This window comes from Tamandua tetradactyla, chromosome 10 (assembly GCF_023851605.1).
Source record: "Tamandua tetradactyla isolate mTamTet1 chromosome 10, mTamTet1.pri, whole genome shotgun sequence".
Lineage (NCBI taxonomy): Eukaryota > Metazoa > Chordata > Mammalia > Pilosa > Myrmecophagidae > Tamandua > Tamandua tetradactyla.
This window is the reverse complement of record NC_135336.1, coordinates 22,322,562-22,339,014: the sequence shown is the minus strand read 5'-3', so window position 1 is coordinate 22,339,014 and position 16,453 is coordinate 22,322,562. Positions and strand designations below refer to the sequence as shown.

At 46.1% G+C, this 16,453-nt stretch overlaps 1 protein-coding gene across 1 annotated transcript in view; it reads left to right on the top strand.

The window, feature by feature from the left end:
* The window catches only part of PDIA5 (protein disulfide isomerase family A member 5), a 97,807-nt gene that overhangs the window by 67,494 nt on the left and 13,860 nt on the right, over positions 1–16,453 (top strand). Inside the window, exons 12-13 of the mRNA XM_077118138.1 lie at positions 14,009–14,079; positions 14,628–14,788. Coding sequence (XP_076974253.1) covers positions 14,009–14,079; positions 14,628–14,788 — 232 coding nt within the window. The remainder of the gene's footprint in view (positions 1–14,008; positions 14,080–14,627; positions 14,789–16,453) is intronic.

Here is a 16,453-nt window from a genome sequence, read left to right as displayed (position 1 = left end):
TGTTTTGAAACAGACCATTTTGGAGACTTAGAGCAATGAGCCAGGATCTGTCAAGACAGTAGAACATAGATTCTACTAAGAAAGATTGCTGGATGGGCTTGGTTTGCTTTTTAGGATCGGATTGCTAGATTGATGAATTAGCCTGTCTTTCTTTTATGAAGACACTTGACAAAGTGAGTTGATGTTTTCCTGACTGCGATGGGGGGAACTGGACGGGAAGATTCCGCCCTGGCGGAAAGTATCCGCCTGGTGCCTGTGACTGAAACTGGCCTGCTTCTCTTTAGAGGGTGGATGTTTGTTTGAAGCTATAAAAAACAAGGCATACTTTCAAACTTGGCAAGTGGCGAAGTTGGTTAAAGGATAGCTAGCTAAAATTTCCATTGAACTGCATTAAGATTTCAAAAGATCCCAAGAGACTGAAATAGTGGGTGCAGATTGAGCAGGGCTCAATTTATTTTTATGACTTTTTGCTTATTATAAAAGTAACATGTGCACATTGTTAAAAAGGGTAATATAGGAAAACAGAGAGAAGAAAACTAAACTTATTCATGATACTGACTCCTGGGAAAACCCAGTTATTTCTTTGCAGTGTTATTTCCATACGCCTAATAAGTGCTCTGCCACTGTTCCTTTCCTGGTCCCACTTTGAAAGGCTGGGTAGCAAAAGGATCTTTAGATTCCCCCAAGCCTGTTCCTGCCCCAGGTGGGTGTCCCTTGTCTCTCTAGCTGTAGCTTTTGCACGATGGTGCAGAGCTGGGGGTGCACGTCAGAGCAGCAGATGTGCCCCTGGGTGGTGCCTGTGTATATATCACACAGTGGGGCGTCCCTGGCCCTGAGGCCTCCCCTGGCTGCTTCACCCGCTTTCTGGGCTTTGCTGCTGCTTCATTCTGACCTCAGATGCTCCCATCGCTTCATTGTCTTCCTTCCCTCTCCCTCCTATCCAGAGTCCATTAGCAGCTCCACGCGGAGGCCAAGGCCCTTCAGTGGCCTCTACATCTGGCACCTTCTTCACCATGGAGCCAGCACACGCTAGGCCCTTTACATACCCGTGCCCCAGTTCCCACCCCGAGGGCAGGAGGGAGCCGAGGCTCCAGCCAGGTCTGTCCCAGAGTGCTTGCCTTCCGGGAGCAGCCTCCCCGGATGATAGCCTGAGCGGGGAAAGATGCACGCTGAGGAGTGTGCACGCGATGCAGTGCAGCATAGCACCCAGAGAGCCCCGGCCTGCTGGCCCTACGGGCGGTCTCTCTTCCTCCTGAAGCTTCCCTTTGTCAGCCCCTCTCAGGGTGGGGCCGGACGAGGAACGATGGCTGCAGCACCCGGCCCTGTTCTCCAACCCTTTGGACCGAGTCAGCAGGACTCTGGCTACTGTCAGGCCATGGTAACTTTGGTTTCTTTCTGCAGCATTCTGTATGAGAAAAATCAGACTGTATGTGTCACTCGTCTTCTTTTTTTTTTGCTGCAGTAACGTCAGCCTGCCCTCCTCCCTCTCCACACACCTGCAGTAGGCAGGGGAAGGACGCAATATATATTCCCCTGAGTAAGCATCATTCTCCCGGAGGTGCTGAAAGGGAGAAAGTTGGGGGTCCCAGGGAGGGGTGTCTCCGGGAAGCAGTTTATCTCACTGATGCACTTGCTTCTCTACTGGGCCCACCTCCACCCGTGCAGATGCTGAGGGCAGGGAGGGGCCTAGAGAAGCCTGCTGGGAAACCTAAGCACCCCTGCTTTCCTCTCCCCAGAGCTGCCAGCTCGCAGGAGCCCCTGCACTCTGCCCCACCCCAGTCCCAGGCCTGAGAAGAGATGGTTTCTTTGATACACCTTGCCACCAGCGGGAATGTGTTGGAGGCTGCTGGGCCCAGCCAACCTTCCACGAACAGAGAAGGCTTTCTGGATTCTGGGGCAGGCCCCTGTTAGACTCCAGATTTGCTACGTTGTTCTTTTTTGTTGTTAAGCTTTTTAGCTTATTTTGGTCTTATTCGCAAATTAATGTATGATCTTTGTAGAAATCTGGAAGGTACAGAAAAATATAAATGATGCAGAAAGAAACTATCTATAATCCCATTATTCAGAGGCAATAACCACTTTACTTTTCTGACATCATTCTCACTAGCCTCTTTTTCAATTTTTTTCTCTTATTTTGAAATTTTGTTTGTTGAATTAACATGCAGTAAAAGTGACTGTTCGGGGGGTAGATTTTTGTTACTATCAACTCCTTGGTGCGATCTCTTACATATTTTTTAAATGCAATTTTATTGTGATATATGCACACAGCCTAGAAACCATCCGAAGTATACAGTCACTGGTTCACAGTATGATCACATACTTGTGCATACAGCCCCATGATCAAATTTAGAGCATTTTCATTACTCCAGAAAAGAAATAAAGATAAAAAAGAAAACTCTAATCCTCCCGTACTCCTTAATCCCCCCATTACCGGCCCATAGTAATGGTGTGATTTGTTACTGTTGAGTATTAAAATATTACTGTTAACCATAGTCCATGGTTTGCAATAGGCATTTTTCTCATATACCCTCTATTATTAACTCCTTATAACAGTGTCGTGCGTCTGCTCTAGTTCATGAAAGAGCTTTTCAAGTTTGTGCAGTTAATCATGGGCATTGTGTACCCCAGGATTCACCATGTTACACATTCCTGTGTTTTAAACTCTGACTTTCCTCCTGGCGATGTATGTGCCTCTACACTCCCCCTTCCCGCCACACTCACACACCATCCGGCACTGCTCATTATTCTCACACCACGTGCGCCCGTCATCTCTGTCCATTTCCAAACGTTGACGTTCACCCTAATTAAATATTCTGCACATACGAAGCAACCACTTCCCATTCATTAGCCTCATTCTGGATCCTGGTAACCTGTGTTCTGTGTTTTCTGTCTGTGAGTTTGCATATTATGATTAGTACAACATAAATGTAGATGTTGGCATGAAAGATGAGATCATAAAATATTTGTCCTTTTGGCTCTGATGTATCTCACTTAACATGATGTCCTCAGGGTTCATCCATGTTGTCACATGCTTCAGGACTTCATTCCTTCTTCCTGCTGAATAATATTCCATCGTATGCATATACCACATTTTGTTTATCCATTCATCTGTTGAGGGACCCTTGGGTTGTTGGCAATTGTGAATAATACCACCGTGAACCTTGGTGTACGGATGTCTGTTCACATCCCTGCTTTCACATCTTCCTGGTGTACCCTGAGGAGCAGGACTGCCAAGTTGTAAGGCACCTAACTCTGTGCTTAGTTTTCTAGGGAACGGCCAAACCATCCTTCCCAGCAGCTATACCATTTCACATTCCCACTAACAGTGAATAAGTATTCCAGTTTCTCCACATCCGCTCCATCACTTATAGTTGCCTGTTTGTTTAATAGCTTCATTCTAGTAGGTGTGAGATGATATCCACTGTGGTTTTGATGTGCGTTTCCCTACTAGCTGGTGAAGCTGAGCATGTTTTCATGTGCCTCTTCGCCATCTATATTTCCTCTTTGGGGAAATATCTATTCATGTCCTAGGTTGCCCATTCTTTAATTGTTGTTGTTTTTTGTTGTTGTTGAGTTGTAGGATTTCTTTATATGTGCTGGATAGCAAAACTTTATCAGATACATGATTTCCAAATATTTTCTCCTATTGAGTCGGTTGCCTTCCATCCTTTTGACAAAGTCCTTTGAGGGACTGAAGTATTCGATTTTGAGGCATCTCCCATTCATCTATTTTTTCTTTCATTGCTTGTGCTTTGAGTGTTTGTTTCCCTACATTTTATTCTGGGAATCTCTTTTTTTGTATGCTGTATGGTGGGAGTCACATGTCATTCTTTTTCCATGTGCGTATTGCAGCACCATTTGTTGAATTGTTTGTTTGTTTGTTTGTTTGGAAAATGCATGGGTTAGAAATTGAAACTGGTTCTTACATTTAGCTCTTTGATCCACTTTGAGTTAATTTTTTAATAGGGTATAAGATAGAGGTCCTCTTTCATTCTTTGGTTATAGATAGCCAGTTCTCCAAAAACCATTTATTAAAGAGATTGTTCCAGTTGAGTGGACTTGGGAGCCTTACCAAAAATCAGTTGACCATAGATCTGAGGGTCTGTTTCTGTACTCTCGATTCCATTGATCAATATGTCTATCTTTATGCTAGTACAATTTCTTATTTTTTAATTACACAGGTAAGTTACGAATAATATTAGCAATACTCTTATTTACTGCTTCTGAAAGGTTCAAAGAATACATCAGGGTATATAGCCCCACCTGTTCCCCTCCCCACTGAGCCATGCTGAAAGCTTAGTGTATCCTTTTCCTTCTTTGTGCATCTGCCTAAATAACAGGTTTCTTGTTTTTGTGTTCTTTTTTTTTTCACATAAATAGTATAATTTCCTGTCCATTTTTCTGTGACTTGCTTCCCCCCCCCACTTACCAGTAAGTCTTAAAACTGTTTTCAGTTAAATGTAGATGTTGGCATAAAGCTCTACCTCAATCTTTTACCCATTGAGTAGAATCTTATAATTTAACTATGTCATAAATTTTAAACCTCAGACAACAAATGATTGACATTTCTTTCCAGTTTTTTACTATTCAAACAATGCAGGGAACATTTGTAAACCTACATAGTCAGAAACATGTCTAAATAGCTATGATGAATTCCTAAAAGGGAAGTCGCTGTGCCATGGAGTAAATGCATTTGCACAATGATGGCTACTGCAAATTGCCCCCCACCCAGGCTTTTGGAGGTGGTGCATACCCTGTGCTGTGTAACAGCCTGCATCCTCGCCACCCACGGATGCTGTCAGCCTTTTACATTTCTGCCACACTGGGCAAACGAGTCACTTGTCTGCAACTCCCTGGCCTCTAGTAAAGCTGAACATCTTTTCATGTGGTAAACCAGTTCTTTGTATTTCTCCTATGAATCAGCTATTCATATCCTTTTCCCATTTGTCTACCATGTGGTTTGTCTTTTTTCCTTAACCTAGAACTTTATACCTTATGGATATTAATTTTTATCTGTTTTCCATGTCCCAGTGTTCTCTCCTAGACTGTTGCTTCCTTTAACTTTGCTCACTGTGCCTTTTATTGTATAAAAGCTTTACATTTTTTTCTTGTGTCAAATAATAGCTATAATAGTTAACTGAGTACTTACTATGTATCCAGCATTGTTCTAAGCTCTTTTCACATATTAACTCATTTAATCTTCCCAACAAATCCTGTGAAGTAGATCTCATGACTATCCCCATTTTACAGATAAGGAAAGGGAGGCACCAGGAGGTCAAGAAACTTGCCAGAGGTCACATGGCCAAAAACATGGTTTAAACCCCAGGATTAAACCCCAGTCTGTTCCTAGAGCCGCACCCTAACCACTGGGCAACCCTACGAGTCCGCCTTTTTCCATTTTGATTTCTGGTGTTCATGGGTTGCTGAGGATACCTCGTCCCTGGGTATAAAGATGGTGGTGCCCTATATTTTCTTACAACATTTTTGTTTCTTCATTTAGTTCCTTTACTCCTCTGGATTTTTCATTTGTCTGTGGTGCCAGGTAGGAGGAAGGGCTTTAATTTTATTTCGAGTCTTTTTTATTCATATGTTTTTCCTTTACATTTTCCCCTTAACATCTTATATTATTAAAAAGGCATTGTATTCGTTTCCCAGACCATGCATCCCCCACAAAAACAACAACGGCAGCAACAAAAAATGCTTTGTTAATATTTTTTGTGGCCACATAGTATACCATCATATGATGACACCATAAATTACTTTATCAGCCCCGTAATGTTGAGCTTTGAGTTGTTTACCACATTTCCCCATTATAAATCACGCTGCAGAGAACATTTTTATATTTAAATATTTGCCCACATGTCATGGTTATTTCCTCAGGACGGAAGCCTGGAAGTAAAATTTCAAAAGCTCATTACACACGTTTTACACTAATGTAAAAAGTCTCTTTTTTGCAAGAAGAAGGCTGTGGGGTGGATGGAGGCATCCCTCAGTGTGGTAGTTTGCTCCAGCGTGCCTGTGAGTGTCTGTATGCCAGCTCTGGTGTGAATACAGCCCCAAAGCAAATGTTAAATCATCACTGTCCCTACTGGCAATGGTAGGGGCCCACTGTCTTCACGTGCCCCAAGCCAAGTCCCAGGCAAGGCAGCAGGGATATGGGTAGGAAAAAACAGGCTCATCTAGGGTCCCAGATACTATCCACCCAGCTTCTGGGGAGCTTTACAGATTAATCTGGTTCCCTGGGAAATTCTGGTTGCAGGATCCAGGAAAGCCCCACCACGAGCTAGTCTGTAATAGAATCCTAAGTGTAATAGAATGTAATGGAATCTAGAGGAATCTGAGGGCCTTGGGTTAATGGGAGGCCAACATTCCCCAGCCAGAGAAGAGTGTGACAGAAGAGGCAATGCTCAGTCTCCCTGCCAGGTCATGAAGATAAGCGTAAGTGCACTTACACAGATGACAAAGCGCCAGCGAGGAGGTTTGGCAGTGAAACTTAATGGGCTATCAAATCACAATCAGGACACTAAAACGCACTGGGCTGGATCCCTGCTCCTGCATGTAACCTTCTTCCCTGGCTGTCCTGCAGTCTGTGCTGCTGGGGACATCCTAAAGGCCAGGCCCTGGACGGTGGGGCTCCCTCCATCTCCCACGGCTCCTGAGAACAGGTGGATGCCTGGGAGGGAGCCATTTACTCAGCCAGACCTTTCTCCTTGTCTGGGGGTGACCAGTCTGTTCATTATACACTGTTGGCAGAAGCTTATTGCTTAACCTCAGTAGCTTGTTCAGGGGGCAGTAGGCACTGATGCTAGAATTGAAAACATTAATGATATTGACAGAACCTGACTCCAAGGTGCACATGGGAAACTTTAGAACCAGAGGAATGGAGATGCTGGGGATTCCTGAAGATGTTTTGCACAGGAGTGGGAACGGGGGTCCCTGCACTGTGACAGCTTGGCTGCCAGTTATACTAACTGGAGGGTCTTAGTCAGATTGGCAACTATTTGTGTTGTGTGCAAGGCTTAATCTGTGCCCATGAGAATTTAGTCCAGTTAAACCTTGCGTGCACAGGCGTCAGCCTGAACTGTGTAATACAGCTACGTGGTTAATTAAGAAAGCGTGTGGGAGGGCGGTGCAATGGTGGCTCAGTGGCAGAATTCTCACCTGCCATGCCAGAGACCCGGGTTCGATCCCCAGAGCCTGCCCATGCCAAAAAAAATAAAAAAGAAAGAAAAAAGTGTGTGGGCGCTGTCCTGGATACCAGGGCTAACAAGAGACAACTAAGGTCCTGCACATGTGGAGCTTACCGGCCCATGTGGGGGATAGACCAGGAACAAGGAAGTAGATTACTTCAGCTATTTTGAATATAGTGAAGAAAATAAAATAGGACATAGAAAGAGAGCAGGATGGAGTAAGGCTGCTTCGGGGACATCTGGTCAGGGAAGGTCTCTATAGAAGTGAAATTTGAACTAAAACCTGAATGCTGTGAAAGCTTGAGTTGCAGAAAGATGTGGGGTAAGAGTGTGTTCCAGACAGGGGGAACAGTAGCACGTTCAAGGGCCCTGTGGTAAGAATGAGCTTGGTGTGATAGAGGAACTGTAAGAGGGCCAGCGGCTGCAGAGTAGACGGGAGGAAAGGGAGAGATCTGCATTGAGGTCAGATTGTGTGGGTTTGTGGTCCTGTTACAGAGCTGGGACTTTAATCTACCTCTGATGGGAAGCCACTGGAAAGTTTACAGCCAGGAACTTGATCTGATTTATGTTCTGCAAAGATCACCCTCACCACAACTAAATATCAGAGGACAGCAATATAACAGTAACAAGGCACTATAAAATTAAATGCCATAGAAATGTATGAATAAGAAGAATTTTGCGATTAGAAGAGAAATAGGTCATTCATTAAGGACTGGAGCAACCTGGGAAGACTCAAAGCAGGTATTAGAAGAGAAATAGGTCATTCATTAAGGACTGGAGCAACCTGGGAAGACCCAAAGCAGGAGCTGGAACTTGGGTGGGGACGTGACAGTGGCTGGGGCACCCCACGTAAAAAGGCCTTGTGAGTCAGGGCAGGGGAGGCTGTGATGGAGAGGGGGGTGGGTGGTGGTGGACAGGCGACTGCAGGGAAAAGGTGGGTTCATGTGAACAGTGACAGGAGCTCCAGGACAGAAGACCCATGTCCTAATCCCCTCTCTTCCTTAAGAGTGTCCCTGAGCAGATGGAAATACTGTGGTCAATGAGAGGGAGGGCTAAGGGGTATGGGGTGTATGAGTTCTTTCTCTGGAGGGATGCAGATGTTCTAAAAATGATCACGGTGATGAATACCCAACTCTGTGATGCCATTGTGAGCCACTGCTTGTATACTACGGATGGACTGTATGTGTGTAAAGATTCTTCACTAAAAATATTTTTTAAAGTTATTTTTATATCCCAGAGCCATGATTTCATGATTAGGCTTTGTCAGATAGGCCTAATGAGCTCTGCCTTGTCTGTCTTGGGAGAATGCTGAGATAAAGTGTGAGAAAGCCAGTGCAGATACTGAGCACAGTTCTTTTTTTTCTTTTTTTAAATATTTTTATTGAGATATCTTCATGTACCATACAGTCCATCCGAAGTATATGATCAGTGGTTCACAGTATCATCACATAGTTGTATATTCATCATCATGGCCATTTTTAAAACATTTGTTTCACTCCAAAAGGGAAAGAACAAGAAACAAGAAAAAAAGGCTATATAGCCCATATCCCTTACCCTTCCCTCTCATTTACCACTAATATTGCAATCTACTCAATTTTTTTTACCCCTTATCCCCCCTCCCCATAATTTATTTTCTGTCCTTATTTTCTTAACCATCTGTCCATACCCCAGATAAAGGGAGCACCAGACGCAAGGTTTTCACAATCACACAGTCACATTGTAAAAGCTGTATATATATATAATATATATATTATACAGTCGTCTCCAAGAATCAAGGCTACTGGAACACAGCTCTATAATTTCAGGTACTTGCCTCCAGCCACGCCATGTACCATAAACTAAAAAGGGATATCTATATAATGCACAAGAATACCTAATTGTAAAGTAATCATGTTAAAACACTGAATGAAGCTGCATCTGAGCTATAGGTTTCTTTTTTGTCTGTCTGTTTGTTTGTTTGTTTGTCTTTTTTTTCTTTTTCCTTTTTTTCTAACTATTATTATTATTATCTTTATTTTTTCTCTATATTAACATTCTATATCTTTTTCTGTTGTTTTGCTAGTTCTTTTCCTAAATCGATACAAATGTACTAAGAAATGATGATCATGCATCTATGTGATGATGTTAAGAATTACTGATTGCATATGTAGAATGGAATGATTTCTAAATGTTGTATTAATTTATTTTTATTCTTTAATTAATTTAAAAAAAAAGAATAACCTCTAGGATAACCTCTCAACTATGAAATCTCTTAGCCACTGAAACTTTGTCTCATTTCTCTCTTCCTGCTGTTGGTCAAGAAGGCTTTCTTGATCCCATGATGTCAGTTCCCTAGCTCATATCTGGTTGGGGGAGATTTACACTCCCTAGAGTCATGTCCCATGTATGGGGAAGGACAGTGAGTTCACCTACTGAGTTGGGGTAGAGAGGCCACATCTGCAGTAACCAAAGAGGTTCTCTGGGGGTGACTCTTAGGCATAATTATAAGTAGGCTTAGCTTCTCCTTTGCAGGAATAAGTTTCATAGGGGTGAACCCCAAGACTGAGGGCTCAGCCTATTGAATTAGTTGTCCCCACTGCTTGTAGAATATCAGGAATTCCTCGGATGGGGAATTTTAATATTTCCTCCTTTCTCCCCAGTCCCCCGAGGGACTTTTTCATTCTCTGCCCAAATTACTCTGGGATATATCGGGACATCACACTAACCTGTACAAACCAACAAGGTCTCACACCCTATTCAAGATTCCATGTGATTATGGTGTTCGAATAAATTGACCATACAAGTTAAAATAGAGAATATGCTACCAAAAATATAAACTTTGGATCAGATAAACATCTCTTCCTTTGATCTCACACAGTAGTTGAAATTTTTAAATATGGACCATATCATCTATTACCCTGTATTCTGATTTACCTTAGTCCTATTCTGATCAGCTTCATTCATATCTCTAGTCAAAGTCTGATATCTTTTTCAACTTTTTAAACAGTTCCTGTATGGGGTACTGCTGACTTTCATAGCTGCAGAGCTCTAATTCTGAGTGTCTAATACAGGTGTGGCACAATTACCTGAGGTTCGAGGGGGACAACCAAGTTAAACACAAATAGCTGAGCTCCATCCTTATCTGGGAGCGTCCTGGAAGGTGAGGCTGGAAGTACAGGAGAGAGCACCATACGTGCCAGCTAAAGAATCTGGGCATTTTCCTGGCTTATGTTCCAGCTGCCCCTTCCATGTTCACTGCAGACATCATGGGCTGATCGCACTCTTCCCACAGAACCAATTCTCAATCATAGACTCCATCTCTAACCCAACCCAATGCTGATAGAAGCTGGCAGGTAATATGGAAACCTATTTGCCACCCCAGCAGGGCAGTGGCATCAAATTGCTAGAACCTGATAAATCAAGGTTCGGGGAGACCTCTCTGGCAGTGCAAGGTGAATTCTTTCATCTTCAGTGGTTTGCCTCATTGACAAGAACACTTTGAAAAGAGACAGCAGTTTTCCACAAATGGCAATGGCTGGCTTTTCTTTGTCTTCCCTCCACCACCTCCACTCCAGTCCCACTGTCCACCCCACCCTTGGGCCCTGCTGGCAGCTGACCTCACAGCACCATTCATATTACATTCTAGGGAGAGGATGGTCAGGGGAGCATCACCTTTCTGTCTCTGCCACCTTCCACTCAAGCCTGGGATAGCCTGAGGTTCGCCCAGATGTCCCCCCTTGTGCACTGCTAGGCTGAGTGGGTCTGTCGGGGCAGTGGATAGAAGGCGGCTTTGGAAGACCACTTACTTCTTCTTCTCCCGGCCAGGCTGAACTCTTTGGTGACGGACCCACTGCCTGCAGGAGTACTCTGAGCCCCCTTTTCTTGAGGTCTCTTCATGCAGGGTTAGCCTCCTCACACCTCCCCAGCTGGGGGTGGTCAGCCTGGCAGCGTGTTAGTGACTAAGAGATCAGTAGAACCTCCCAGAATAATTCCACTTGCTCCTGACATGTGTCTTGGCGTGGAAAGGTTATCTGAGCTGACCACCTATGGGGGGACAATTCACCTTCTTCTCCCCCCACCATGGAGAGTGTCTGACTTGGAATCTGGTCTTCCCCTCTGCCTTGGCCTCGTCATGGGGTCTGTGAGCCAGTTCAGGGATCTGGGATCCCTCTGAAGTTATACATAAAATCTGGGGCCTGTGTGCATCACGGTTGGAGGAGAGAAGAAGCAGCTCTTATTAAGTCCTCAAGAGTATCAGTGACCCCAAAAATGTCCAGCATCCTGCCCTGAGCTGCCACAGCGTGGCGCTCTTGTCCCCTCAGGGAACTCTCCTCCCTCCCTTTCCTGTTGCTGGGCAGCCTCTGCTTGGCCGGGAGTTGGGCACAGGCTGCAGGTCCTTCCTGTGGGTGATGGTTCAGTGGAGTAGAAGCAGCACTCCACGCTCTGTGCACCTCGGGCACATTCTGTTAAGTAGGCTTTTGTGGTCGCGCCTGGGAATCTGTATATAATCCGCGTATAAAATTGTTCCTGTGGGGAAGAGACCAGTTTCAAACAACTAGCAACACCGAAACAAAACAAAACCCCCTTTTGTATTCTGATTGTTTAGAAAGTGGCAGATGGGTTGTGATGGGGCTGGATGTTCATTTCTGGAAAATAATGTGTGTGTTTCAATAACAGGGTGACCTCGATATCTCCGCGGTTCGTGGGGGGTGTCTGAGAGGACCCGACTGTGTGGTACCCGCACAGCCAGGCTCTCCAGGCTCGAGCTCCCTGAAGTCCTGTGTAGTGCTGCGTGCACTTTTCCAGAAGGAGGTTTACCACTGTGGTCACCATCCCAAAGACATCTGACTCTGGGAGGGTTAGGAACCCCTGCGGCAGACAGTGGGGCTGGGCAGAGCCAGGCTGTCCCTTCCCAGCCTGGGGGGCAGCCCCGTGTGGGCCCAGAGAAGCCTCTAGGATCACCTGCTGGGGGCAGAGCTTTCCTCAGTCCTCGGCTGCAAGTTCCGCATTGCCGAGTGGGGCCCTGGGACAGGCCCCCGACCCCTTGCGGCACCCTCGGTCCCCTCTCTCTGATGAACTTGCCCTCCGTGTGTGCTTTCACTCCCCTTCCCCAGGAAATCTTCTCAAACTTCTGGTCACCCTGGTAGTTTTCCACTACTAATTGTATAATTAGGTCTGTTCTCTCCACCGCTAACAATAAATATTTATTGGGTTGATACCTGCTCTCCCCCTTGTTTTGCATTGTAACCGGCAGGAGCAGGGGCGCCCCACACTGCCGGGAGCCTATTTGCACTGCAGTTTCTCCTCTCCCTGCCCACTCGGTATGGTATCGCGGAGCCTCTGAGTTAGGGTTAGAAGTGTCCCTCTTCCTTGGGTCCTTTTTAGGGAAACCAACATTTTGGCAAGTGTGACTAAGAATTGTAGCCGCTCCCTGGGCTGGATTTGTCAGTGTGGTTTTCTCATGGCTCCCTCTGAGTGCTCTGTGCAGAGGGACTTGCAGCACTGGCCTGGAAGCTCCTGTGACCAGTTGGATGCCTGGTGGTTGTATATTCCACAGTTCCTGTTGTAAGTAAGAGGGAGGACAGCAGCCGTGGGGCCCCTTGAACTTGGGAGGTATGAGTGAGGATGGACTGAGGAAGCCAGCAGAAGGCAGGAGTGGAATAGAGAGATTAAGAATAAGACATGCTCGTGTGTCAGTGCCACCTTGAGCTGAGCTCTGCAGGAATGACCCTGGAGGAGACAGAACCTTCATCCCAGCCAAGAGCTCAGATGGAGGCAGGACAGCCGTTCCTGTGGCTCAGATGGCTGCTGGAGTGTGGGTGGTCTCTGATAGCACTGGTGTGTGACTGTCTTCCTTTCTTCTTTTCTTTCTTTTTTCTAACAATCAGTGGTAGAACTGAGGTGTTCTTAGACTTGCAGGGAAAACTCTGCTCCCACACATCATCACGCTCTCCCCAGAAGGATGAATCATGTCCCTGTCACCCACTTAGCCTGGTTCACTGTGGTCCCCACACAGCCAGGCTCACCTTTAGCGGCGTCTCCTGCCTGAGCCTTTCTGAATCTTCTCACTTCACGGCCCCTGGAGCATCAGAAGGCAGAGAGTAGCCTTATTAAAATGAAAACAGTGCACAAATCCCTTTATGTCATGTGTACACAGTGGTTTCTTTCTTTCTTTCTTTTTTAATATACCAAATTCTATTACTTGTGACATCTTCCCGCATTCGTGTGATTGTAGGAAAAGAGCAAAGCAGCATTTATCCAAAGGACATGTCATTAGTTTGGAAATGACAAATTAGATCCTTCTGTCTATCATATCACACCGCAGCTCATGTGGAAGCAGTCAGAACTTGGTTTTTCCCCATGCTTTTGCTTCTGTGGATTCTTTTTCCCAGTCCAAGGCCCCAGACTCTATCCCAGAGAAGGCAGTGACAAGCCCGTGGCCTCCAGTCACACTGTTTAGGGTTTCAGCCCAGCTATCTGACTTGCAGCTATTCTGTAGCCTTGGGCAGGTCGCCTAACCTCTTTGTGCCTCTGTTTTCTCACCTATAAAATGGGATAGCATCGGTTCTTCCCTTGCAGGAATTTTGTAAGGACACTATGTACATTATTTCACTTTTGCCTCTTACCCCTCTCCCACCTCTACCCATCCTCCCACTCCCGCCACACCAACAGATTAGGCGAAAGATTTCTTTTCTCGGAGCTAGTGTTCATTCTTCTTTTCTCCCAAGTAGCCCTGCTGTCTGAGAATAGGGCCCACCTGCTTTACAGAAGGGGTGGCAGGGGCACCTGACCAGAGCCTCCATGCAATGGAAACAATTTCTCTTGATTTCTCCCCACAGGGTGTGCACACTGTAAAAAGATGAAGCCAGAATTTGAGAGTGCTGCAGAAGTGCTCCATGGAGGAGTGGACGTAAGTTTCCTTTCTTCACCTCTCCCCCTTCCGGTCTCTTAAATAATTGACAACTGGGGAATCATTCAAATGACTTTTCCTGCAAGCCCTGCAGCGGCTGTCCTGCTCCCCAGGAGGTGTGCCGTTTCCAGGTGCTGGAGCAGACACGTCTCAGTTAGATCGGTTCAGCCCCTGCCAGGATGGAGAGGGGCAGAAAGACTGTGGGGCTCAGTTCTCAGACCTGTCCGGAGGCTAAGTCTTTGCCTGCTTGTGGCTCTTGGGTTAAGCCCCAAGGGTCCCCTCTTTTCTCTGGGACCCCAGGTACTGGGGACAGGCCCCAGTCTACACCATGTGGCCAGCGGGGCCGATTTAAAGGCCTCATCGAGCCCATCAGTGAGGAATGATGGGTATGCCAATGTTCTTTCTTCCCTGGCATCCGTGGGCCCCAGGGGTGAGCTACCTTCAGTTGAGTCCCAGCAGGTCCAGGGCAGTTTGGGGGTGGCGTCTGGGCGCCTCCGTTCTGCCAGCACCGTGTCTGAGGCTGTGATGCATGGTTGGCCTTTTCCCAGAGCTCTGGTGTCCTTGCAGCTGTCGATGCCACTGTCAACAAGGCCCTGGCGGAGAGATTCCACATCTCCGAGTTTCCCACACTGAAGTATTTTAAGAACGGAGAGAAATATGCAGTGCCTGTGCTCAGAACAAAGAAGAAGTTTATTGAGTGGATGCGAAAGTAAGTTTTATGATCTTGATAGCACTCCTTGAGTCCTGGCTGTCAGCCAGTGACGACTACCTGGAGGGGATGCAGTAAACCTCGCAGTCCCGTCCTTGGCTCAGGGCCCACAGGAGCCAAGATGGATGTGCTTTCCCAGATCCTAAGGCCATCTCTGTTGTGGTGATGATGTGTCCTGGTCCCTCAGGTCTCAGTAGCCCTTCTGGATGGGGTTTCCTAAGCTCCATTAAGCAATGGGTGCCTTTTTTCCCCCAGAAGTTGCCTTTTCCTACTCTCCTTAGCCCCAGGTTTATTGTCTGCATTTCATTCTTTCCCCTTTGAAGAAATGCATGAAAAACCACTCTTCACATCCAGGGCTGGGCTCACTTGGCTGCAGGGTCACTAGTGGTCTTTCTGCTGTGTCCACAGTGAAGGCTGCTGTGCTTCAGAGTTGAGAATATGAATTTCAAACGCCCTCTCAGCCTGCAAGTCCAGAGAACCTTATTAGCCCCGTGATTATTGGGCCACAGACCTCCTGTTCCCTCAAGGACTTTGGAACATGGAGTTCTTAGCATTTTCCTCTCCTAAGAGGGGAGTGACTGGGTCCATCAGACAGATGCCCTGAGAAATGGAGGAAACCCAGGCCATGTTTCAGTATCCTGAGTTATCAGGACACAGCTGAACAGCCCTTTTCCTGCCTGCCCTTCCCCCAGCACCCTGCCCTCCCCACACGCACATATGCACCCCCACCTATAACTTGAATATTCAAAGATAGTTCCTCATTTCAGCACTGGGGGGAATAGAAAATTAAACAAGATATATTCCAGCCTTTGCATAGGGCCCTGGCATGTGAGAAATGATATGCATGTGAAGCCAACACAAAGCAACACGAGAACCATACAAAATAGTGGCATCTAGATTGAGTTGCTTTGTTAGGTCGTTGGTCCTCAAACTTGGTTGTACAAAAGCATCACCTGGGGTGAGGTGCTTTATTTCAAGTGCAGGCTGCAGGGCTCCCATCCCTGAAGCTTTGGTTCAGGAGATCTGAATGGGACTCTGATCCATGGTGTTTTAAGAAGCACCAGCTTAAGGAATGGAAGCAAAGTTACCCCAGGATTCAGGGAGGGTTCTGGCGAGAGCTGAATAGACTGGTGAGGTCTGGTTCTCAGCTTCTCCCACTTTGTCCTACTCCTTCCGCTGCGGGAAGATGACACTACTTTCCCTATAGATTGTTTAGAGAATTAAATTAGATAATGTATGAAAAGTACTTAGCACAATGCATGGCATATAAAATATGCAAAAAAAAAAAGCAGTTTTTATTGCTGATTTTCGTTGTCATGTGGGGCTTTCACTGAAGGATCAGGCTTTGCAGAAGGCTTTTATATCTATTGCCCCATTTCATCCTCAGTTCCTACCAAGGCCAGAGTTTTTAATTCTTATTTCATTAATAAGTAAACTTAGGTTTGGAGAGGTTAAGGGCCTTGCCCAGTGGTAAATAGTAGTTCTTTCTGGCACTTGAGTGGATCCTTCAGCTTTCCCCTGTGGAACCTGCACAGCAGGTGGCTCTCAGGTAGAGAGCTGACACTTGTTACCTGGAAGCAGGTGAGCAGATGGTGCTGGGTGAGGCGGATGGTGTCTCCTGCCATGGGCACAATTGGCCAACCTGGGGGTGACTGGGACATGCCC